Below are 26,273 nucleotides of genomic sequence, written 5' to 3'. Positions count from 1 at the left end.
TTAAGATCAGAAGAGAAATCTCTCCTCTTAGTCCCTTCACTAAGACTCATTTATTCAAGGAGAGACACGATCTTTTCCGTCACGGCCCCTCAAATCTGGAATTTGCTCCCAATCAATATAAGGGAAGAAAAATTACTTAGTAAGTTTAAAAGTCTCCTGAAAAGCTGGCTTTTTAAGGATGCTTTCAACTGAGTTATGCAAATTTTGTATATTCAGGATGTGTGTTAGAGTACTAGTAATGTTGACAGGTGAAAATTGAGCAGGTAACCTTTTCCCCCATCCCATTGTTTCATCACCCTGCCCTTTTTATTTGTTTATAAATTGTATTTAACCCTTTATTTTTTATTTTTTACCTTCTGTGTTTAGTTGATCTAAAGTTGTTTTAACTGTCTGGTTTGATTAATGTGTTTTTCTTTTCACCCCAATTTTATTATTATTAGTAAATCGCATTGAATTACGATTTTGCGATCAAATCAAATTTGTATTAAACTTGAAACTTGAAACTACATGCTGAACCATCTCTGCACAAATGTAAGGCTTGTCTAAAAACTTTTTTTTTTTTTTTTTTTAATTCTTTATTGATTTTTAATCAAAAACAGTGTCAAACAAATGAAAGAACAAAAGATATTCCACATATTATACTATTATCTATACAAGTAACATAAAAACGTTTAAAAACTTTTTCTTTTGAAAAAGCTTACTGTTTCGAGGGGAAATGAAAGACCTGGGATCTCTGGTACCCTCCTGCCGCGATCGTTGGGGAGGGCTGGTTCTGTCGGCATGAAGGGCTGAGCACCTTCCTGCCGGCGATCGTCGGGGGGGGGGGCGGGTTCTATTGGCAGGAAGGGTTGATGTGACAAATGAGGAGCACGGTGAAACACAGGTAAATAGCGGTTCCTAGAAGGGGGTACATTGGCCTGCGGGGACAAATCTTTTCACCGTTTTTGCGGGCGGTGAAAACTTTTGTCCCCCTGTCTGCGGTGATTTGGCTTTGGAGTCTCCATAACCCGCAGCCAAACCGCAGCCACGCCGCAGCTCCCTGCGGGGATCGCTCCCCGTGTCATTCTCTATCTGGTAGTACACTTTACAATGGAACATGGTGTACCTCTGTTTGTCCTTTTATTCTGTCCTATCGAAGAATGCACAGTAAATTTTATTTTATTGTTAACTGCTTAGCTGTTTTCACAATGGGCGGTAAATCAAATAAATAAACCCTGAATCTCGAACGTATATGTAAGGGCTTTATAGCACTATTTTGGCACTCAGAGAAATTTGAGATTCTATGTGTACTGTGTTTGTTCTGCTCGTATGTGTTTTGCTTTAAGTGGCTTATATTTTGTTCTGTGCATGTTTTATTGTCAGGGTTTAATTTGTAGATAAAAAGGAAATGGAACTGAGGAGCCAGGGAAGCAGGAGCAACAGGAAAAAGAGAGGATGGATGAGGGATTGCAGTAACTGTTCTCTGTTCTGCTCCAGGTTCACAATTTAGTCCCCTCTTTCTTCGAGACTGCTTGGGAGAGACTAGAGCCGAATGCCCTTACTTCTCTGGAGTGTGAAACTATGGGCTCCTTTTACTAAGGTGCGCTAGCGTTTTTAGCGCACGCACAAGATTAGCGCATGCTATAATGCACGCTAGCTGAAAAATTACCACCTGCTTAAAAGGAGGCGGTAGCGACTAGCGCGCGCTATTCTGCGCGCTAAGGCCCTAACGCACCTTTGGAAAAGGAGCCCTAGGTGGTGGAACTGTATTCCAGGTAGTTCCCCCACAAATAAAACCCTGTTTATTGCAATCTGCCTAGATTTTAGGCAGTCTATAGATGAATAAGCTAAAATAAAATAAATACATTTATTATGTCAAAAATGATTCAGCGGTCTAATTCTATTGCAGCTTCTTTCTTACTTCACTGATTTGCTCAGCATTTGTCTTAGCCAAAACAATAGCTGGCAAGTCAACGATGCTGGTGAATTTCAGTTTCTCTGGAGGCTGGCGATACAGCCGTTCGTTCAGGATCTCCTGAGCATTCTTCACCCTGTTCACTTCTATAGAGTCATTGGGCATCCAGCCACAGCCACGGATCCATTCCAAGTCAGACTTATACAGCATCTGCAAATACAAATGCGGAATGAACTCTGCTTCCATGAAAATTGAAAACCAGTACTACAAATAAGAGTCATTGGAATTTCTTTATCTAAAAGCTGATTTAGTGAAATTGGCTCTTATCTTAAAGCAATACAAACCTATAATACAATTTATACAAAATACAATTTGTATAAAGCAAACAACTGATGTGGTCATGGTTTGTCTCATCAGACTGTATCAGGAGTAGGGCTAAAGGGGAATCTAGGCACAGTATTTCACAGAAGCCAAATTGTAATCCTTAAATCAAAAGCTGGGAGGAGTGCTTCTGCTCTGCTTGGAGAGCTTATACACTTTTTGGCTTAAGGACTGCAATTTGGTTTCTGTGAAAAATTGTGTCTAGATTCCCCTTTAGCCTCATTCCTGAATCAGCGGTGAGTGGGGAGGCAGCACTACGCACCAGATAGCTTGACCACGCGCTTGCTCGCGCTTGACAGCGTGTCTGCTGGTGCCAGCGTGTACGTGCACAAGAGAGATTTATGTCCAACCATTTCAAGTGACGACCCACAATATTTTCATCATTTAAGTTTGACCACGTGACACCCTACTACCGGCAGCTGCATTGGCTGCCAATGGAGGCGCGCGTAAAGTTTATATTTGCCTGCTTCTGCTTCAAAGCACTACACGGACTTGCCCCTAAATACATAACTGATCTTTTCGTCTTCTCAGCCAACAGACACAAGAGAAGCTCACATTCCAACTTCGTTTCCCCCCCAGTGAGAGGTTGTAAACTGAAAAAACACCATGAACATCTTCTCTCGCACCAAGCAGCATCATGGGGTAAAGACCTAGAACAATTGCTTTCGCCCACTACTTATGAGGAATTTAGGAAACGTCTGAAAACACACCTGTTCCTAAAGTATCTAGACAACTGATCCTCTCTTCTCTCTCCCCTCTATAGCGATTAACTTGTTCTATTGATCACTCTCTCCTCAAAAATGGATTTCCTGTCCTATTAACCCTCTTTCTTCCTCCCCTCTTAAAGTCAATCAATTTGTTCCTTTGCTTAATCTTTGTAAACCGCATAGAACTTCACGGTATTGCGGTATATAAGCTGTTATTATTATTATTATTATTATTATTAATAACTGTCTTTTGCCTTTTGGTTCTATTTACTATCGATTGACCTCTGATGCAGGTGGAAACGCAGAAACATAGCCCATGTCAGGTCTAATCAAATTAAGTTTCATCGCCCAGATCTTGTGCTTTTTCTTGCTTCTTGTGTGGCCTGTCCTCTAATTCCCTCTCTATTTTTTCGCCTGGGTTATTTTATGCACATAGGAGCATATTTTCAAAAATAATTGCCTTTGTGCAAACTGTTCCCCATCAGCCGTAAACCTCTGTCAGGAAATAACTGGTGCATTTATTTGAGCACGTAAGATGGCCCAAATATTTAAAAACAAAAAAAGACAAGCTCCTAAATTTATGATCCTAAATTATCTTCCTCAAATTTGTCACCTATTTTCAGTCATAGAAGTTCAAATTTTCAGCTGAAATTTAATTTCATTTTAGGAGCTTAAAAGGTGTGCCTTTAAGCCTACACGCCTTCATCAGGGGTCCTACTGAACATAAATGAATCTAAGATGATATAATATTTGAAAATTACTGCATAATGAATGTGTGATGCAAACTAGTGACAATTTTCAAACATTATATCATCTTAGATTCATTTATGTTCAATAGGACCCCTGATGAAGGCATGTTATCCGAAACACGGACCGTGTCGGGTCCCTTGGTTGGTAATAAGGTTGTAGATTTACTGCATTTCATTGACGGTATAGTAAACAATGCCTGCATCCTGTACATAGTCTGCAGTTTTTGTTTTGTTTTTCGCTTTGCTGCTTGGTTCACTGCAGATTTGGTTGGATATTTTCTTTTTGGTGCCTTTTGCTTAGCTTTAAGAGCCTAATTTAGGTGCCTACTGGTGAAAATCGGTGCTAAGCTCCTAACCTTTAGTTCCTCTCCTACATCCACCCTGTTGCTGTCTACTTTCAAGAGCTTAATAACATTTTCGACGTACATTTAGGAATGCAGACCTAGGGGTCCTTTTACTAAGGCGCGCGACACGCTAACGCATCCATTATAGTCTACGGACGCGCTAGTGTTTAGCGTGCACTATATCGGCTAGCACGCCTTAGTAAAAGGACCTCCAAGTACATTTTGAAGGAAGCCAATTTGGAAGCGCGGCCGAGCAAAGCACACTACGTGTTGAGCCGCCCATTCTATTCCTAGGGGTGGCTTGGCATTTGGCGTGCGCTGCCCAGTAGTGCGCCTTTCCATAAGCCTGCTAAAGTCAGAAACCTAAATCCTTTGAAAATTAAGTCCTTAATAAATCAGGCCCTTGCTTTATAAAACTCAGCAACAACTGCTAGCCAGCTCGGAGAGAAAGACTAAGGGCCTGTTTTACAAAGCCGCGCAGCAATGGCGCCGAAACCCTTTACATCTCTATGGGCTTCGGGGCCGTTACCGTGCTGCAGCCACTAGTGCGGCTTTGTAAAACAGGCCCTAAATTAAAATAAATAAACCACACTGAATAATGGTATGAAAGGGGTATGAATGTTGACATCAAAACATCATAATAAGCATATAGAAACACAGAAGCTCTGGAGTTTGTAGATTTCTAATGCCATCTACATCACTAGTCCATAAAAATGAGTTTAATTCTATATATGTAATTACTTATATCTATTTATCAATCCAATAACATGTATATATATCAATATACTCTTTCTTTCTATATATAAATCTATACCTATAAAGCTATATATATATTTTACTTGTGTATATGTATATATTTATAATAACTTTTAGAAGTAACACTGGTGCCTCCAACAGATATTCCACCAGAAATCTTTTCCAATTAAAATTCTCAGCATGCAACAATAAAAAGTCTATCAGGCAAATTGTCCTATCCATCCAATATCAATTATCAAAATGCTGGAACCAACTACCATTTACACCAGTGTTTCGCAAAATGTGTGCCTCCTGAGATTTGAAGTGTGCCGCGAGACGCACCGGTGCCGGCAGCCTGCCTACAGGATGTGCCTCTCGTGGCAAGAGGCACGTCTTGTAGGCAATCAGCCGACGCTAGCACCTCTCCTTCTCTCCGTGCCTGTTCCCTGCCAGCACCCCCACTGGCATCTCGGGGCTCGTCTGGAGGGCCTTCCCGCATATGCCAACATCGATGTGATGATGTCACACATGCATGTGATGTCATTACCTTAACGTCAGTGCACTTCTGGATGCCTCAAGCCACGGCCACTATGTTTAGTGTGCTGAGGCTCAACAAAGTTTTCGGGACACTGATTTACACTATGATCTTGTGACCACTACCTCAGGTTCAGAAAATTTCTGTACCAAGACAGGGAGCCAGCACTGAAGTAACTGAAAATGTCTATATTGTCTAATGCAACTCCTGGGACAAAACAAAGAACCAACAATGACCGACTTATACTTATATCTATATAGTTGGAATTATGATCTAACTGTATTACTAGTTATACTGATCTACCTGTACAAGCAACCCTATTGAATATCCATGTCAGTCTGTCCATTGTAACTTCGTGGGTATCTGACCCAACCTTTTATCATGTAATCTGACCTTGAACTGAATAGGTAAAGGTGGAATAGAAAACCTTATTAATATAACATAACACGGACTCTAAAATGAAGAAAAACAATGATTTATGCCTAATATTGGGTTCTTTTATATGCAAAAAATGGTTATCATATATATATGGAAGTATTGAAAGAATATATCATCAGATTTCAAATAAACATTATTCTACATATATGATATATGGATATTACAAAACAGATTAATAGCAATGTTTATACTGTAGAATTTCAGTTTGAAATATTGAAAGTAAAACAAATTATAAACAAAAAATATTCAGCAGTTTTTACTCACATCGCTCTGCAAATTATAGGCCTTCTTTGCTTGGATGATATCATTCTGGTCTGGCAGACATGTCCACTGGTGCAAGTAGTTACGATAGTCAATGTCACTGACCAGTTTCTGACATGTCTTGGCCATTACAACTGCCAACATGTCCACAGGGCTGCTGAATCTGGTCTTGGATTTCTCAAAGTCTTTCTTGTACTCTCTCTCACTCTGGATCTTGGCCACATGAATGGCCCACACCGACTTGGGATCATCCTCCAGGGTACGGAATCCCACATGATGGCCTCTTTGCTTCTGATAGGCTTCTTTATATTTATACTATTAAACAATGTGAAGAAGAATTTTAGAATTTCTGAAAATATTTGCTACTGGTTTAAACGAGTGTACAATTGAAAAAAATACAATTTAAATACTTTACAGAAAAATGAAAGAATTATTAACTACCATCTGATCATAACTAGAAAATTAATTAATGAAGTAATTACACGAAAACATAAGTATTTGCTAGAATATTTCTTTCACTATTCTGTAAGAGGTATGATGAAGAATTTTAGAATTTCTGAAAATATTTGTTACTGGTTTAAACGAGTATACAATTGAAAAAAATACAATTTAAATACTGTAAAGAAAAGTGAAAGAATTATTAACTACCATCTGATCATAACTAGAAAATTAATTAATTGCAGAAAAATATAAGAATTTGCTAGAATATTTCTTTTATCATTCTATAAGAGGTATGATGTGATTATATGTTATAATGAATGAATATATATTGATATAGATACAAATAAATAAGTGTTACCCACAGTTCAAAAATATATGCATGGAACTAAAAAATCTGGCAGCATGATGCACATAATACCTAATGAATAAACCATTAGGAAAGTAGCTGACATAAACATTACACCTATTCAGGAGTAATTATAAATGTACACATATATAGTACACGCAATCAAGTTTATTTCATAGAATATGCCAATTGTGACTCCACCCATGCTCTGCCTAAACCCCACCCCTGAATATGCCTGGCTTACACCTTGTGTACTTTTATGCTTGACCTAATTTACATGGGTAAATCATTGTTTTATGCATGAAAATAATTTACAAAATTACTCTATGGAGAAAATTCTATAACTGGGCACTTCCATTCAGGTGCACTGATGCCGCAAGGTAGGAGCCTATTTTACAACAGAATTTAGGTACTGGCAGGTTGTAGGTTTGATGGAGCTAAATGGAAGAATGATCGGCGATGAAAACTAGTGTCTAGGTTGGTGCTGTATACTTAACGATCACAACTGTTGATAGCATAGCTGCACTTAACATCAAATCAAGCACAGCCGGGCAACCCACAATCTCTTCTCTCTGTCTGATTCTCCCCTACAGCACCAAATCCCACCCACTGAACACAAACAAGGTCCCTATTTTTGAATCCAATGATGGAACGCCAGAGTTGGAATGCGCCATCAGTGGAGGCCAACATGTCAATATTATAAGAGAAGTTAAAAGAAAGAGTTTTGGTTAGAGAGAACTCCTAGGCTATTCAAGGCTTCTCTCTTTTCAGGACCTTGTGGCATCATTCTTAGGTGTGGTATCTAAAAATGATGTTGGAAAATTTCATCTGCTGCGTTACTTGTCATATTCAGTGGGTAACAGTGAAAACTCCTTTATTGATCTTGGACTATGCTGAGTATGGTATGTGTTATTCAATTAGGTCATGGTTAGGCGAGAAAGTTATAACAACAAAACAACAAAAATTCGAATGGTACTATATTGATAAAATAAACATATAACAAAAACCATTCACAAAACTCAAAAAAGAGACACCGATGCCAAAATAATTTGTTAAAATTTACTATAAACCTTAAATCTAAATGTTTAAAATATTTCAATTATTAATTAATTATTACGGGGAAATGCCTCAGACTTAGGAGTACATCTTTCCAACTGGAACTATTCAAGAGAAAAATGAATTAATCTCTTGCCTCCTTATAACATCACAGACTAATTCCCCACCTCCCTACCAAAATATTTATTTTATTACTTTAATTAATTTAATAACTTATAACTTTAAATCTAATTTAGTAGAGAATCAACATATAACTTATAATGTATTTTAAATTACTTTAATTTAAAAATGTAATTAAAGAATCAGCATATCATTTTTTGAGACTCAAGACCAACTTCTGTTAGAGTATCAATTTAATTATCTTCTTGCATTTCAATTTATTTCATTATGTTTCAGGTGTATCTTAACTCCTTATTTTAAACTTAACAATCCTACATTTCATTTAAACTCATCAAATTTGAAAGTGCTATAGTAATTGAAAGACTAAAAAAGCTAAAAGCTAAAAGTTCATAGAAAAAGAGCGGAAAGTGCAAATAAAAAAGTGCTGGAATGTTAAAAAGTATTTCAAAACGAAGTTACTTCGGCTGAAATAAGCCCACAGTTCATTTTAAATTGCTGTTCAATTCATAGCAAAACATTAAGTTCATTCAATTCATTCAAACTTGTGATGATTCAAACAAAAAATTCTTCATATATTGTATAAGGTACTTAGCTCAAACATCCTGTGCCAAACTACAAAAGGTCACAGAACGAGGAAGACAGGAATAAATATCTGGAAAATGCTTTCATTGTGTAGCACTTGGGCACTAAAATGGAAGTACTTGCTTATAGAATTGTGTGCTTGCTCTGTTCCTTAATTTCTTTTGTAATCTGCCTTGAGTTTTTGGTAAAGCGGAATAAAAATGCTCATGTCAGATTAGATTAGATTTAAATTGTCTCCCTAGTGCTTAATTAGAGATGCAAGGAAGCATGTGAATGTCTATGTTCCTGTCCACTGATTTCTAGGCTGTTCTGCACAATAATCTTTAAATTTTGAAAGAATGTCACTTACATCACTTGCAATCTCTCTTGACTTCTTGGCAGTTTTGAAAGGGATTGCGTCCACTCTTAGGTCATATCCCAACTGCTTCAGGTCTTCCCAACCTTGTTTATATAGTTTCTGTAAAATGAGCATTTGAGTGACAAATTATTGCCTTGGTTAACCTGAAAGCCACATTTATACTTGCCAAAAATAAAATGAATATCCATATAAAGCCTTATGAGATCAAAACATTTATGTAAAGGGGCATAATCAAAACATATGTCTAAACTAGATGCCCAAAGTCGGCAGTGGGAAAATGCCCATTTTTGAAAGACAAATCACCATGCATCTAGAATATTTTTTTTTTTTTTCAAAAAATCGTCTGTCTGGACATCCAGGCCATTGGGTCACCCAGACTTCCAGGATGTCTATCTTTATATCACATTTTTGACTCAAATTTCATCCAAGTCCCAAATGCCCTCAACAAGACCATTTGAACATTGGGGGAGGGGGGCTAATGTTGTAATAGAGTGGCCACCCAGACATGGCAACAGAACAGTGGGCCACTTTAAACATAAACAAACATCTCACCAGAACTGCCTTATAGGTTATGGTGAGCCCCCCCATAACACCCCCAAAATCCACTATTCCCACCTGTCTACAACCCCAATAGTCCTTATGGTTGCAGATGGCACCTATATGACAGTAGAGTAGGGTTTTAGGGGGGTTTGGTGGGCTCACATTTTCCACCATGAATGTAGTGGTTAGAGTGGCTTATGGGACTTGCTACTCCTCTCTATGGTTCACTAGTCCACCCACTGGGCTACTTAAGATACCTGTGTGGAGCTCTACCAGGCTTTCCTATACCAGGTGCTGATGTTCTGCAGACAGGTAAGTACTTTTTTATTCTGATCTTTGTGGGGGGGTGAGAGGGGTCAGTGAACACTGGGGGAGTGTGTGTGGGTCTTTACTTTGTCTCTGCAGTGATTATCTGGTCACTTTGGATACCTTTTTGGCACTTATACCTGCTTTCACATCATCTAACTCACAACATCTAAGTTACGTCCAGGATGTCTACTAAAACATTCAATTATCCCTGCAGGATATCTAAGTCTAAGTCGATCCACCTCCCAACCAAATGCTGCCCTAACCACTCCTCCAGATATGCCCCTTTCGGCTCAGGGCACACAGCAGCATTCAGAGCCATAAGAAGTCCCACTACACATCCGGAAAGTTGGTTTGATTATCGGCATTTGGACGTCCTATCTATTAGGACGTCACAGTGCTGACTTAAGCGGGTTTTTAGACTTTTAAAAGTTTTGATTATGAGCCCCATAGTATCTACATTTATTTAGAAAATTGTTCTCACGTCGCTAATGTTGGCAGAATTGCTTTTAGCCAGCTCGATCTCAGGAGTATCTGGCATAACGTGGATTGTTCTTTTATCAATATCCCAAGCTTCTCTATACAGGTGCTGTAGAAGTGAAAGAAATTAGTAAAACTTCATGTATTTTTATTAAGATCAAGAATATTCAAAACATGCTGCTCAATTAGGTACATTTGTCTGCATACAGGACATGTACTACAGCAGAGCTACTCATTTCAGTCCTCGACATCCACAGGCAGGCCAGGCTTTCAGGATATCCACAATGAATAAGCACGAGTGAGATTTGCATACTTCAAATCTCTCTCATGCATATTCATTGTGGATATCTTGAAAACCTAGTCTGCCTGTAGACCTTGAGGACCAGAACTGAGTAGCCCTGGATTACAGTAACAGTCTAAAAATATATCACATTCAAAGAACTAGTCAAAAGCTACACCCTATGGTAACTACAGGATAATTGGTACACCATCAAAAGCGCGCCGGACATTCGCACGCAGGACAGATGCGCACCGCTTTTCAGGCCTTCCCATTTGCACTGTGAGGGGGTGTGTGGGTGGAGAACTCCTCCCCCAGTAAACTTACAAGTCCTCGCACTCCCGTGGGGGGGACACCCCCCACTACACTGAAAACTCCCAAAGAGTGAAAACAGGAAGGACAATGGGAGTTTTCAGTGTACTGGGGGGAATTCCCCCCCCCAACGGGAGTGCAAGGACTTATAAGTTTACTGGAGATTCTCCACCCACATCCCCCCTCACAGTGCAAACAGGAAGGCCTGAAAGAAGGCACGCATCTGTTCTGCGTGCAAATGTCACCACGGGATTGTCGGTGCACCAATGTCTGGTGCGCTTTTGATGGGTCACCGATAATTGCAGCATGCTCATACTTAAACTGTAGTTCTATAGTGCGTGGAGAGAGGAGAGAATAGGGGTTTATTGGTTCAATACATTTTTATTAAACATTTTCAATACAAATGCACAAAATAAGTCATCAATAAGAAAACCATGCATACAGAATATCAATTCACCTAACTAGGAATACATTTTTAACAATAAAACATTTAAACCCCCCCCACCCCCCTTTTTTTTAACCAAACCGCACAACAGGTTTTTAATGCTGGCAGGTGTGCTGAATTTTCAGAACTGCTCCGATGCTTATAGCAACTCTATGACCGTCGGAGCAGTGCAGAGCATTCAGCAGGCTGGCCGGTATTAAAAACCTCTTGCACGATTTGTAAAAGGGGGGAGGGGCGTTAGGGGTTGATATTCAGCATACTTTTAGTGGGCAGGAACATGCAGAGAGGACCAGGAGTTCTGACCATCCTGGCATAATCCAGCGTCGAATATCTGAGTCTAATTCAGCCCACAGCTGTAAGCGGCTTTAAAACTGACTGCCACAATCTTGATGTGAACAAAATGCCTATTGAAAAAGCGCATACCCTATTTAACTTAGTCCTTTTTGTAAATTTTTTAAGGGCTTTTTAACTTTCAGATTGGAAACCACCACATTTCCATTTTTTTTATTTTTTTTTTTATTTTTTTATAAAATATTAGGTAATCATGGTAATAATAATAATAATAACAGTTTATATACCGCAATACCGTTAAGTTCTATGCGGTTTACAATAGATTAAGCGAGGTACAAATTGATTGAATTTAAGAGGGGGGAAGAGGAGAGTTAATAGGACCGGAAATGCGTTGTTGAGGAGAAAGAGATTAATAGGACAGAGGAATCACTATGGAGGAGAAAGAAGATGAGTGGGTCGGTTGTCTAGATACTTTAGGAACAGTTGAGTTTTTAGACGTTTTCTGAATTTCTCATAAGCAGTGGGCGAAAGCAGTTGATCTAGGTCTTTGCCCCACAATGCTGCTTGATGTGAAAGAAGGTGTTCATGGTGTTTTTTCAGTTTAGGTGGGTCTGCAGTAAGATTTGCATTAACTCGTAAGCTATTCTTGCCCTTTGCTGCCACCGATAGAATGCCATTTTATGTGCTTCAATGGAGGGAGACAAAACTTACCTTGCTCATCTGCAGTGCATTGTTTTTAGCAAGAACCAATTCCAGCGTATCGGGGATAGGGGTAAATTTGAAGGTCTCCGGCGGTTGACGATAGCTCTTTTCACTGAGGATTTTACCAGCCCTCTTTGCGTTTTCAACATCCAGAGAACCAATGGGAACCCAGCCAATCCCTCTCATCCATTCCATGTCGGATTTGTATACTGCCTAAAAAAGGGAAAGCACTATTGATATTGTGGTGTTCTAATTGTACATGATAAATAATAAATATAAATACTCCACTATCTGATTTGAGAGCACTATCTCAACGGAAGAAAAGCCTCAGGTTTTTATTTAGGTAGAGCATAAATGCTCAAATCTCCTCCACCCACATCATCGGCAAAAACTTCTGAGGAGAATGTGCAACTACCACTATTCAGTTTTAGTGCAGGACTGAGATAAGAGCTGCCTCTGTATTGTGAGGAAATAAGTGATGTTTAAGCAACCATACAGAAAGAAGAAAGAAACAGGGGAAAAAAACAAAACCACAAACACAAATATGCAAAAACCAGAATGGAATTATCCAGATCAGAATGATGTACACTAAAAAAGTGTCCTCCAATTCATCTGGTAATATGAAGATCTTTATTCCTCCAGTATCACAAGGATACATTCAACGACTCAACGACTTGACATGAGGCAGGCCTGTTGGCCGAAACATGTACATGTTGAGTCGTTGAATATTTCCTTGTGATATTGGAGGAATAAAGATCTTCATATTACCAGATGAATTGGAGGACACTTTTTTAGTGCACATCATTTTGATCTGGACAATTCCATTCTGGTTTAAGCAACCATACATAGAAACAATAAGTTTGATCATCTTTGTTTGCCTGTTTCTATGTTTTATCTTTAATTTGATGCTGAGGCGAAAGGCAGTAAATTATATCCAAAGAAATGTCATTAAACAGAAACTCACATCGCTCTGCAGCTCATAGGCCTTCTTTGCTTGGATGACATCATTCTGGTCTGGCAGACACGTCCACTGGTGCAAGTAGTTACGGTAGTCAATGTCGGTCACTAGTTTCTGACAGTTCTTGGCCAAGAGAATTCCCAACATATCCACAGGGCTGCTGAATCTGGTCTTGGTTTTCTCGAAATCTTTCTTGTATACTCTGTCACTCTGGATTTTGCCCACGTGTATAGCCCACACCGACTTGGGATCATCTTCTAGGCTGCGGAATCCCACATAGTGACCCAGCTGCTGCCGATAAGCTGCTTTGTATTTGTACTGTAGAAAAATCCAGATTTTCTGTTATACATTAACCCCCCTTTTACTAAGGTGCGTTAACCGATTAGCACGTGCTAATCGAATTAGCACATGCTAAATGCTAACGCATCCATAGACTAACATGCATGCATTAGCGTTTAGCACGCGCTAATTCAATTAGCACGCGCTAATCGGTTAGTGCACCTTAGTAAAAGAGGGCCTAAGTTATATATTTATATTTACGTTGCATCTTGCAATTAAAGCAATTGCTTAGGTAGGTTTTCTTTTCATAAAATAAAATAAGCCTATGGATAAACAATCTGCATTTTCTGTCTGTAATTTAAATATTTATTTTTAATATCACCGGTATATAACTACTTATTACCAATGGTTTACGTATATACTCCAGTTGCAAGAAACTTTTATTCCAGATTTTATGCATTCATCATTAAGGGGTAGCAGTGGCGTAGTGAGGGTGAGAGGTGCCCAGGGCAGCGGAGCCCCTCTCTGCCCTCTTCTCCGCTGCCCCACCCCACGCTCCTTCCCCGCCCCCTCCTACCACTTCCCTTCCCCGTACCTATGTAACATTCCTGGCATGAGCAGCAACCCCCAATCTGCTGTCATGTCAGTGTCGGCTCTATCTCTGACATCACTTGCTAGGCGCAGATCCAGAAAGTGACATCAGAGGAAGAGCCGACGCTGGCGTAGGGGAAGGGAAGCGATGTGCACGTGCAGCAATGGGGGGCAGGGAAAGAGCAGGGGGGTTAGAGAGGAGGATGAGTGCCTGCATCCTCACCAAGCTGGCATCTGAGGCGGACTTCCCCCTCTTACTATGCCACTGAGGGTTAGTTACTAAACTGTGGTAGAATATCATATTTTATTGCAGCTTAAGAACATAAGAATAGCCTTACTGGGTCAGACCAATGGTCCATCAAGCCCAGTAGCCCATTCTCATGGTGGCCAATCCAGGTCACTATTACCTGGCAAAAACCCAAGGTGTTGCAATATTCCATTCTACCGATCCAGGTCAAGCAGTGGCTTCCCCGGTGTCTTTCTCAATAACAGACTATGGACTTTTCCTCCAGGAACTTGTCCAAACCTTTCTTAAAACCAGCTATATGCTTTTACCACAACCTCTGGCAACGCATTCCAAAGCTTCACTATTCTCTGAGTGAAAAATTATTTCCTCCAATTGGTTTTAAAAGTATTGCCCTGTAACTTCATCGAGTGTCCCCTACTCTTTCTAATTTTTGACGGAGCAAAAAATCGATCCACTTGTACACATTCTACTCAACTCAGGATTTTGTAGACTTCAATCATATCTCCCCTCAGCCATCTCTTTTCCAAGCAGAAGAGCCCTAACCTTTTTAATCTTTCCTCATACGAGAGGAGTTCCATCTTCTTTAACATCTTGGTTGCTCTTCTTTGAACCTTTTCTAGCGCCACTATATCTTTCTTGAGATGAGGAGACCAGAATTGAATGCAGTACTCCAGATGAGGTCACACCATGGAGCGATATAGGGGCATTATAACATTCTTAGTCTTGTTAACCATCCCTTTTTTAATAATTCCTAGCATCATATTTACCGTATTTTCGCGGATATAACGCGCGCGTTATACGTGATTTTACGTACCGCGCATACCCCTCGCGCGTTATATGCCTGAGCGCGGTATACAAAAGTTTTTAAACATAGTTCCCACCCCGCCCGATTCACCCCCCCAGCAGGACCGCTCGCACCCCCACCCCGAACGACCGCTCGCACGCGCTCCCACCCGCACGCGCATCCACGATCGGAGCAAGAGGGAGCCCAAGCCCTCTTGCCCGGCCGACTCCCCGACGTCCGATACATCCCCCCCCCGGCAGGACCACTCGCACCCTCACCCCGAAGGACCGCCGACTCCCCAACAATATCGGGCCAGGAGGGAGCCCAAACCCTCCTGGCCACGGCGACCCCCTAACCCCACCCCGCACTACATTACGGGCAGGAGGGATCCCAGGCCCTCCTGCCCTCGACGCAAACCCCCTCCCCCCAACGACCGCCCCCCCCAAGAACCTCCGCCCGTCCCCCAGCCGACCCGCGACCCCCCTGGCCGACCCCCACGACACCCCCACCCGCCTTCCCCGTACTTTGTGTAGTTGGGCCAGAAGGGAGCCCAAACCCTCCTGGCCACGGCGACCCCCTAACCCCACCCCGCACTACATTACGGGCAGGAGGGATCCCAGGCCCTCCTGCCCTCGACGCAAACCCCCCTCCCTCCAACGACCGCCCCCCCCCAAGAACCTCCGACCGACCCGCGGCCCCCCTGGCCGACCCTTCCACCCCCCTTCCCCGTACCTTTGGAAGTTGGCCGGACAGACGGGAGCCAAACCCGCCTGTCCGGCAGGCAGCCAACGAAGGAATGAGGCCGGATTGGCCCATCCGTCCTAAAGCTCCGCCTACTGGTGGGGCCTAAGGCGCGTGGGCCAATCAGAATAGGCCCTGCAGCCTTAGGTCCCACCTGGGGGCGCGGCCTGAGGCACATGGGCCAAACCCGACCATGTGTCTCAGGCCGCGCCCCCAGGTGGGACCTAAGGCTCCAGGGCCTATTCTGATTGGCCCACGCGCCTTAGGCCCCACCAGTAGGCGGAGCTTTAGGACGGATGGGCCAATCCGGCCTCATTCCTTCGTTGGCTGCCTGCCGGACAGGCGGGTTTGGCTCCCGTCTGTCCGGCCAACTTCCAAAGGTACGGGGAAGGGGGGTGGGGGGGTCGGCCAGGGGGGTCGCGGGTCGGTCGGAGGTTCTTGGGGGGGGGCGGTCGTTGGAGGGAGGGGGGTTTGCGTCGAGGGCAGGAGGGCCTGGGATCCCTCCTGCCCGTAATGTAGTGCGGGGTGGGGTTAGGGGGTCGCCGTGGCCAGGAGGGTTTGGGCTCCCTTCTGGCCCAACTACACAAAGTACGGGGAAGGCGGGTGGGGGTGTCGTGGGGGTCGGCCAGGGGGGTCGCGGGTCGGCTGGGGGACGGGCGGAGGTTCTTGGGGGGGGCGGTCGTTGGGGGGAGGGGGTTTGCGTCGAGGGCAGGAGGGCCTGGGATCCCTCCTGCCCGTAATGTAGTGCGGGGTGGGGTTAGGGGGTCGCCGTGGCCAGGAGGATTTGGGCTCCCTCCTGGCCCAATATTGTCGGGGAGTCGGCGGTCCTTCGGGGTGGGGGTGCGAGTGGTCCTGCCGAGGGGGGAGAAGAATCGGACGTCGAGGGGGGGCATCAGGCTTTCAGGATGGGGACAGGACTTCAAGGGGGGACAGGCAGACCTTCAAGGGGGGACAGGACTTCAAGGGGGACAGGCACGGAGAGGCGGGGCAGTGCACCGAAAGTCAGGGCGGGTGAACGGTGAGTCGGGGCAACCAGAGGAGAGTCGGGGCAGTGCACCGAAAGTCAGGGTGAGTCGGGGCAACCAGAGGAGAGTCGGGGCAGTGCACCGAAAGTCAGGGTGAGTCGGGGCAACCAGAGGAGAGTCGGGGCAGTGCACCGAAAGTCAGGGTGAGTCGGGGCAACCAGATGAGAGTCGGGGAGAGCGAAAGGAGAGTCGGGGTGGCCAGAGGAGAGTCGGGCAGCATGCGCGTTATATGCCTGAGCGCGGTATAGAAAAGTTTTTGTACATATCATCGTGATTTCTGCGCGCTATACCCCTGTGCGCGTTTTACAATGGTGCGCGTTATATCCGCGAAAATACGGTACTTTTTTGGCCGCCGCCACACATTGGGCAGAAGATTGCATCGTATTTTCTATAGGAGCCACCAACCAGTGAGTAGCTCTTACAGCATATAAATAACACATATTGCAATCAACAGTGCCAGCTGCATTATTATTCTCTCCAGGAGAGCTGGGCCACTAAGGCATGGCACCAAGGAGGTCTAATTAACAGGAGACAGCATCACATGACAATACTGAAACCATCTCCTCTCCCTGCCGCCATCTAGGTATACTCAAAACACAGTCTCTGATTGGTGCAGTCTCCCTGTCAATCAAACCTCCTCATCTTCTAATATGCTGTTTTGGGAGAATCAGTCTGGTGACAAGCTCTGCCTACTGGCTTCACATCAGGTAATGGGTCAAGCCCACTCCCATCATCACCACTTAAACCTCCCGGTATGGCATAGTGATTCTGGGGGTATCTTTAAAGGGTTAATGTTAGGAAGAATTTTGTATGGAAACACAACACCCTCCCCCTGGTATCTTGTAACTGAGGCATGAGTGCTCCTTAGTCACTCCTGCCCTGTCAAGTTCTGACCTCAAAATGGCACTTATTGGTTCCTAGTTCTGGGGGTCAAGCTGTCTAGTAAGGGTATAAAGCTAGCTGTCATGCCAGCATGATAGCAGTTACAGTGCTCATGCGCTGATAGCTAGTGCATGTTAGTTAAATTTCATTGTGGCTGAGTTTAGAGCAGGGGTATCCACCTTTTGGCTTCCCTGGGCTGCATTGGCCGAAAAAAAATTTTCTGGGGGCCGCATAAACGCGCAAACGCTGCAGCAAGATAGAGGAGGGAGCCGGTAAGACGGTAAACACCCGGGGTCAGCAGAGGAAAACATTGCATCGCCCTTGACTGGGGCCGCACAAAATACCTCACAGGACCACATGCGGCCCTTGGGCCGCAGGTTCGATACCCCTGGTTTAGAGGATGCTTCTTCGCTAAAAACCATAGAATCCCACTGGCAATAAATAGTGCCACAACTAATGGTATGCTGCTAAAAAAAAGAATATACTGATGAAAGAAAGAAGAAAAATGAGCACCTTACTGCCTGCTGTCACTGGTGGAGACTATCCCCCTCTTTTAATAAGGTGCACTAATCAATTAGCGCATGCTAAACACTAACGCCTCCATAGACTAACATGCACACATTAGAGTTTAGCATGCGCTAATCGGTTAGCACACCTTAGTAAAAGAAGGCCTATGTTTACATATGCAGACGATATATTTATCTTGCTGGAGGTTATTCCTGATCTTAATAATCTGGTTTCAAATATAGATTGTTGTGTTTCTAAGCTTCAATCGTAGGCAATGTCCATTCAAATGAATCTGAATGCCGCTAAAACGAAATTATTATGGGTTGGGCCAAAGTTAGAAATTCTTCCTGCTTTTGCTACATTGAAATCAGGTATCACTACACATTGAGTTTTCTTCTAGAGTTCTGGGCATAATCCTGGACTCATCACTTACATTCTGTGAACAGATAAATTCGTTAGTGAAAAAGTGCTTTTTCAGTCTGCACATGTCGAAAAAAGTTAGATCACTATTCTATCAGGTAGCATTTCTCATTGTTGGTGCAGTCCACTGTGCTTGCTTAACTGGACTATTGTAATTCTGTGTATCTGGGTATCAAGCAAGGCAGTTTGCAACGTCTTCAGTTGTTGCAAAACATGACGGCGAAACTTATTTTCGGGAAATGAAAGTTTGATCATGTCTCTCCTTTGCTTAGGAAGCTTCATTGGCTTCCTGTTCGTTTTAGGATCCAATTTAAATGCGCAAGCATTATTTTCAAACTTCTTTATGGAATATTTGATGCTTTGATTCCTTTATACTGGAATGCTCACAGATCCCGCTACTTGAGGAACACACAGAAGTTCAAATTATCGTTTCCCTCTTTTAAGGGAATTAAATCAGCTGGGAAAATCCGTCAGTCCTATGCTTTCAAGTTGGTAGAGATTTGGAATGGACTTCCTGGTTCTATTAGAATGTTAGACCAATTGCAATTGTTTAGAAAAAAAAAAACCCCTTAAAAACCCTGCTATTCTCACAATACCTAAATAGTTTACCTGCAGAATATACTAAAGCACTAACATTGCAAGATCTACTTTTTCGACAGACTAAAATTAATTTCTACTCTCCTTACTTCTGCTTATTTTGTGTGTATTCTGGTCTCTTGCCTACTTGTAAACCTACTCGAGCTCCAATGAGAGATGACCCGGTACATGAACCAAAGACTAGATTAGAGATTAGATTAGATGTAGATGCAACTGCAGTTAGCTCATGATAAATTATTTTTTGAGCAGTAATTGTGAGTATGAGACATATCGGGAACACAAACCTTTGCCACAGTTTAGTAAAAAGACACCTTACTCTGCTAACTTCAAGAGTAAAACCTCTCTTTTACAAAACCGCACTAGCAGCTGCCGCATGGTAAAAGCCCCAAAGCCGTTTAAATCCCTATGGGCTTCGGGGCAGTTACCACAGCGGCATCGATAGCATGGCTTTGTAAAAGGGGGGGAGGGTAAGTTTGCACTCATACATTAATGTGGAAATCGGTTATGAATGTTTTTATTATAATCCACTTACTCCCTCTTTCACTAAGGTGCGCTAACTAATTAGTGCACACTAATTCAATTAGCGCGTGCTATACGCTAACGTGTCCATAGACTAACATGCATGCGATAGCGTTTAGCGCATGCTATTCGGTTAGCGCACCTTAGTAAAAGAGGGCCTTAGTATTTAGGTGGAATATATATTTTTTAAATAAATAAAATAAACTGCCCCAGCAGACTAATTTTTAAGACAAACTTTACATTGAAAGAAAATCTGCAAAGCATAAAATATAGACCAGTGCTTTTTAACCATTTTTTTGGTTCTAGCACCCCTTTAACTGATCAATGAAATCCTTGTACCCTCTGCCTAAACCATCCCCCTCATTCAAAGGTGTGCTATGCTTTTTAGTGCATGCTAAATGTTAGCGCGCGCTAAACATGCGCTAAACACTAACGCATGCATGTTATTCTATGGATGCATTAGCGCACGCTAAATATTAGCGGGCGCTAAATGCGCGCTAAAACACTTAGCGCACCTTTGTAAAAGAGGGCCCATGTGTCCACTAGTGACTACTGATAGATAGATAGATAGATAGATAGATATGTCACTCATAGCTGCTAGATGTGCTAACTGCCAAAATGTTGCTAAAATTGTAGTGCTACATAGGTATATCGCCAATAACTTTCCTAATAACTGCCTTCACTCTGTCTTGAAAGTTTCAATGAATTACCTCAGAATTCGAGACCTTTTCCGCACTCCATGTGACCTTTTCCTGTAACCCTTGGGGAGAAGGCACCATTGGTTAAGAATAGGGTTACCATGTGGCTCCAGAAAAAGAAGGACGGATTGAGACATCTGGGTTTTACGTCCACTGAAAGCAATGGAAGTAAGGAGAACAGACTGAGGCATCTGGGTTTTACTCCTTTTTCTGGAGCCAAATAGTAACTCTGGTTAAGGACCCCCGCTATAGACATTTGGAAAGCAAAATAACAAACATTTTTGAATACCATGGTACCAAAATTAGGGGGGGGGGGAAAGACATCGACATGGGCTACCGTGAAGCCACGTTATTGTACTGTAGACGCATAAATAAATAACTAGGTCTCGTTGCACAAAATGGGACCTCTGCCAAAATAACACAGGTTAGTGGTCAAATAATATGCATTAATGGTAGCTAACATTGATGTCTATGCCTCTGAATCTTGAAAGACTCAGGTGACAATTACTTACATCGCTTGCAATGTCTCTGGATGCCTTGGCAGACTTGATTGGGATGGCGTCAGTTCGCAAATCATAGCCTTTCTTCTTTGATTCCTCCAAGGAATGTTTGTAGATTTTCTATAAAGGCACAAGGTTATTTTTGCTCTGTTACGCCATCATTTTGGATATCTGTTATGTCACAAACGGACGAATATCCCTCTTATTGGGGTTGGGAAGTTCAGGATGCCAAGGGTACGGCTAAGAGACGGAAACACTTTTTGGCCATTTGGGACCCTTACCTTAACTCTTTAGAACCTCGGCTGCGCAGCCTCACTTTGAACCAGCTGTGACCACCTCTGTCCCCCCGCTGCGTTGTTTTTTGCTATGAATGCCCCGCTATCTGTAAGGTGGGGTGGGCTTGGGGTTGGGTGGGGGGGATGGGTAATGGGGGTGGGGAGGGTCTATTGGTATATTTTATTGCTGCCTGTTTGTGTTCCGAATTGTCTTAGCCACCTGGGTCTATACTTCTTTTTCTAGTTATCTCTTTTTACTGTTGGCTTTGTGCTTGTTTAGTGTTGCCCACAACCCCTGTCTCTGGATTACTTGTTTGTTTGTAGGCGGCCTGACAGCGATTCTGTCTTTTATCTGCTATTTTATGCAGATAGAGAAGTTGGGTAGGGGGTGTGGAGTTCGGAATTATTACAGTTAAAAATTGTTTGATGACTAGTTGTCTCTTGTTTTCTGTCAACTGCCTGTGGTTTCATTATTTTTCTTTTTTCCGTATGTTGAACTTTCTGGGGTCCATTTATCAAGCCACGCTAGCGGGGTTAGCGCGTCGGACATTTCATCACGCGCTAACCCCCGCGGCCGGCTAAAAAACTAACGCCTGCTCAATGCAGGCATTAGCGGCTAGCGCAGCAGGTGGTTTAACACGCGGTATTACCCGCGTTAAACCCCTACCGCAGCTTGATAAAAGGACCCCTCTGTGTTATTCCTGTGTCATCAATAAAATTGTTTGAAACATAAAAGATGACATTATAATTTCTGGTCAACGAAAGCACAAGTGAAACTCCCATAAACCCTCTCCCAGCCCCCTCCCTGCTCCCACCTTCCCCCTCCTCTCCCAACATGCACACAGGCCTAGCTGTCACTAACATCAGTGACTGCACCACACAACCTCATGGTAGCCAACTCAACAGAAATACTGTTCTACCATAGGTATTAGTCTTGAGGATATGTTCATTCTGACTTGTCCCTTAAGCAGAATTACTATATTCTATCAGACTACATTTTTAAACAAATTACACTATATTTCTCATATATATTAATAGGACATCATTGTTCCCTTACATGAAAGATTTATGCAGTAACATTTTTATAAATTGTTAAATCTGTATCTTATCAAATATAACTTTATCCATTCTTCATTTAATACTTACATCACTGAAGTTAATTCGATTTGATTTTGCTAGCAGGATTTCTGGAGTGTCTGGCATGACATGAATTGTTCTCTTGTCATTCTCCCATGCTTCTATGTACAAGTGCTAAAAACAAAAAAGCGACTCACTTATTTCCATTGGAGGTACAAAGAAAACCTTTTAAACATCAGTCAATCAGCACCCCAACCCCCCCCCCTCCAGCAACACAAGATAAGCAAAACAGTGGGGAATGAAGCTCTCTTTGACATGTTCTATGGCAAGCGTTAGTAGTCAATTTGAGAATGAGATCATACTTCACATACTCTAGCTTAGGAGTGAGATTCATTCCTGTCTTAGTGTGAACAAAACTAACCCATTTGAAAAGATTTTTGGAAAACTGCCTCCAATCAGTGGTGTAATGAGGGTGGGAGGTACCCAGAGTGGTGGCACCTCCCTGCCTTCCGTCCGCGCTCCTTCTCCACTCCCCCTGCCATGTGTGCCCTCCTTCCCTTCCCCTGTACCTCTTTAACTGCCAGCATGAGCAGCATCTCCAACTTGCTGCCCGCACCAACCTCAGCTCTCCTCTGATGTCACTTCCTAGTCCTGCGACCAGGAAATGATTTCAGAGGGAGACAGAAAGATCTTCACTGGTACGACTTTGCTGGGAAATTGCTTACAAACTTGGGAAAAGGGAATCCTACAGCTAAATAGATAAACTCAAGGACTTATTTTATTTAAAGTACTTTGCTCACTTAGCAAGGGAGTTTTAGAGAGAGGTATTTTTTTTTCTTAGCATAGAAAATCTCTATTAGTGTACATAGGCTAGCATTTCAAGGGTCGGGCTATTTTAAAACCGCTATAGGATCAGTACAAAGCACAGTTAATAGGCACAGGCAGCTTCAGTTAGACTTTAATGCCCTCCCTCCCACCCCAACTTCCACCTAGATCCTGTCAAAAAAACAAAACAAAACACAAAAACCAAACCCCAAAAAACAGAAAAAGGGCATTTGTAAGACTGCTGTAAAAACGTGAGAGGGAAAGAGCCATGTAAGGGCACAGAAGGCCACTTATTACCACAGCTTAGTCAAAAGACCCCTAAAAAAAGAACATCAGGCAAGCCACTGAAGTGACCTCTCATAGTACATAGGTAAACAACAAGGCCCACAACATGTTTCTCAAGCACAATATTAGCTATGCTATTAATCATATCTATAGTGCTACTAAACATACGCAGCGCTGTACATCAAGTATCTTCCTAAGAGCCCTTGTATTAGGTGTCAGGTCAAAAGCGCGCCGGGACAAAGGCGCGCCCAGACAATTGAGTGCAGCGCGGAGGCGCACGCCGCTCAAAATTACTGTTTTTAGGGCTCCGACGGGGGTGTGTGGGGGGGATCCCCCCACTTTACTTAATAGACATCGCGCCACGTTGTGGGGGGGGGTGGGGGGTTGTAACCCCCCACATTTTACTGAAAACTTAACTTTTTCCCTGTTTTTAGGGAAAAAGTTAAGTTTACAGTAAAATGTGGAGGGTTACAACCCCCCAAACCCCCCATAACACCGGCGCGATGTCTATTAAGTAAAGTGGGGGGGTTCCCCAACAAAACCCCCCGTCGGAGCCCCTAAAAACTGTAATTTTCTTCGGCGCGCGCCTCCGTCTTGCGCTCAATTGTCGGCGCGCGCCTTTGTCTTTCGCGCCATTGTCTATGAACCCTTGTATTACTAGCTCTCCGGATTATTTTCTCTAACTGGAAGAATTTGAATGATGTCTCACATGAAGCTTGGTGGTCCAATATTACACTCATTGTCAAATACGAACTACTTTATGCACGGAAAATGGGCTCATTACGCCATTTCCATGATGTCTGGGATCCTGTATTACACTATTGCTCTAAACGTGATTAATGCTGCTGGATCACGCTGCTATTATGTTATGTTTTTGCTGCCAGTCTTGTATATGTCACTAGTATTGCTCTGCACAGCTCTTTTAGTCGCCATCTGACCCATTTCTTTGTTTATTTTCCTTTTCTGTACTTTATTATCCAGCTATTGCGCTCCTAGACTTTGAATTATTGGATGTATGATCTGTTTTACTATATTCATGCTTTCGTACAGACGTTGGTTAACTTGAATGACGTTTATGCTCTTGAAATGTTTTCATTTTGTATTTTCTTCTATATAATACTAATAAATTTTATTGAACTTAAAAAACAAAACAAAACATAGAAGAGACAATATTAATGTAACAAAAACAAAATTTTGTGTATAATTTCTGTGCATTACAATATTTTGACATTTTCACTTAGGTTCTGAAGTTGTGGAATGTTTATTGCTTCCTGACACGTTTATTAATAGTTTGTCTTGTTCAAAGAAGGGAGGCTGGCTAACAAAGTCAGGACTCACCTTGTTCATTATTTCTGCATTAAGCTTGGCCTGCTGCAGCTCAAGAGAATCTGTCACGCTGGTAAATTTGACCGTCGATGGATGCTGGCGGTAATTCTTTTCACTCAAAATCTCTCCAGCTCTCTTGTTTTTCTCAGCATCCATGGAACCAATCGGTACCCAACCAATGCCTTTCAGCCACAGAAGATCTGATTTATACAAATTCTGTTAACAGTAAGAAAAATGTTACACTTTTTCAAAAGTAGCTCAAAGCATTTTTACTCAGGCAGGTGTTTCTGCATATAGAGTGTGACACTGTTTATGCAATGATATGGGAAATTTCAATGACATATCCTTTGTTGTCGCATGTGGTTACCAAATGAAAACAAGCAGAAAAAGCACAAAAATTAATGTTTTTTTGTTCACCAATAATAGTGAGTACACTTGCAAGCGTGTGTGCATTATTTACAAAGAGGGCATATGTACCAACTATCACACATGCACAAACCACTGCACATGTGCACATGGGGCCTGATTCTGGAAGCAATGCCTGCCATGACAGCAGCCCGCAAAATGGATGCTTGCCGCGTCCAGAATTGCGTCTTTTTTTAACATAAGTGCCTTAAATGCAGGCCAGCATTTTAAAGGCCTACATTTGAGGTGCCAGTCTCGCAACTACGGTGTATAGGGATGCCTAAGGCTACTTCGGGCACAAGCCATGCCTGCGCCAACATTAGGCATCCATAGGCATCCCTATGCGCATCCATAGACGCAAGACAGGTGCCTAGGAATGGCGCCTGCAGTTTTAAGTAAAACCATGTGTCCCAATTGGTTCGTTAGACTGCAGTAGGACGCCTACCGTCCGCCTAACTTCAGGAAGCCATTTAGAGAATTTGATCCTTAGTGCTCACTCTTTCAGAAAACGTGTGCCCACAAAAAATATACACATTCAATCATGATGAAAAATGGCCAAAAGAAAACAAATACAATGAACTTTCCCAGAAATGAAACAGGAAATGATATGAAACAAAAATTTTATTTCCTGTACCGTCAGGCTTAAAGGGAAACATTACTTGTTGATTTACTGTTTTTATTGTTATAATTTTAAAGTTGGTATTTTTATCACTTTACTCTTTCATTTTCTTTATTGAATTGACTCTTTTTTTTTTTTTGCTTATGTAGGTTGTAACCCACTTATATTTTTATATAAAGAGGGCTTGGAATTCTTATATAAAGAGAATAACTTACTTTAAAGGAAATATGTATGAATACAATTGCTAAGGAGGAGTTCATAGACTGGGGGGTAGTTTGGTTAAAACCTACTGCTCTAAGAAAACCAAGCTTCTGCTCTAAAAAAGCTAACTGTTATGTTCACATGCTGGCCGACATTCAAAACTATTTATCTGCCTAATTAGCACCTAACCACAGATATCCAGCATAAGATAA

At 42.4% G+C, this 26,273-nt stretch overlaps 1 protein-coding gene across 23 annotated transcripts in view; it reads right to left on the bottom strand.

The window, feature by feature from the left end:
* NEB (nebulin) overlaps nt 1-26,273 on the bottom strand; it is a 419,697-nt gene that overhangs the window by 211,624 nt on the left and 181,800 nt on the right. For all 23 annotated transcript variants that reach the window (XM_033944892.1, XM_033944897.1, XM_033944903.1 and 20 more), the window contains 9 exons: nt 24,849-25,052; nt 22,470-22,574; nt 21,061-21,168; nt 13,265-13,576; nt 12,310-12,513; nt 10,278-10,382; nt 8,939-9,046; nt 6,048-6,359; nt 1,901-2,104 (listed from right to left, as the gene is read on the bottom strand). In XM_033944892.1, coding sequence (XP_033800783.1) covers nt 1,901-2,104; nt 6,048-6,359; nt 8,939-9,046; nt 10,278-10,382; nt 12,310-12,513; nt 13,265-13,576; nt 21,061-21,168; nt 22,470-22,574; nt 24,849-25,052 — 1,662 coding nt within the window. The remainder of the gene's footprint in view (nt 1-1,900; nt 2,105-6,047; nt 6,360-8,938; nt 9,047-10,277; nt 10,383-12,309; nt 12,514-13,264; nt 13,577-21,060; nt 21,169-22,469; nt 22,575-24,848; nt 25,053-26,273) is intronic.

This window comes from Geotrypetes seraphini, chromosome 5, assembly GCF_902459505.1.
Source record: "Geotrypetes seraphini chromosome 5, aGeoSer1.1, whole genome shotgun sequence".
Lineage (NCBI taxonomy): Eukaryota > Metazoa > Chordata > Amphibia > Gymnophiona > Dermophiidae > Geotrypetes > Geotrypetes seraphini.
Note: the sequence above shows the minus strand (reverse complement) of the source record. Positions and strands in the feature narration are given on the sequence as shown.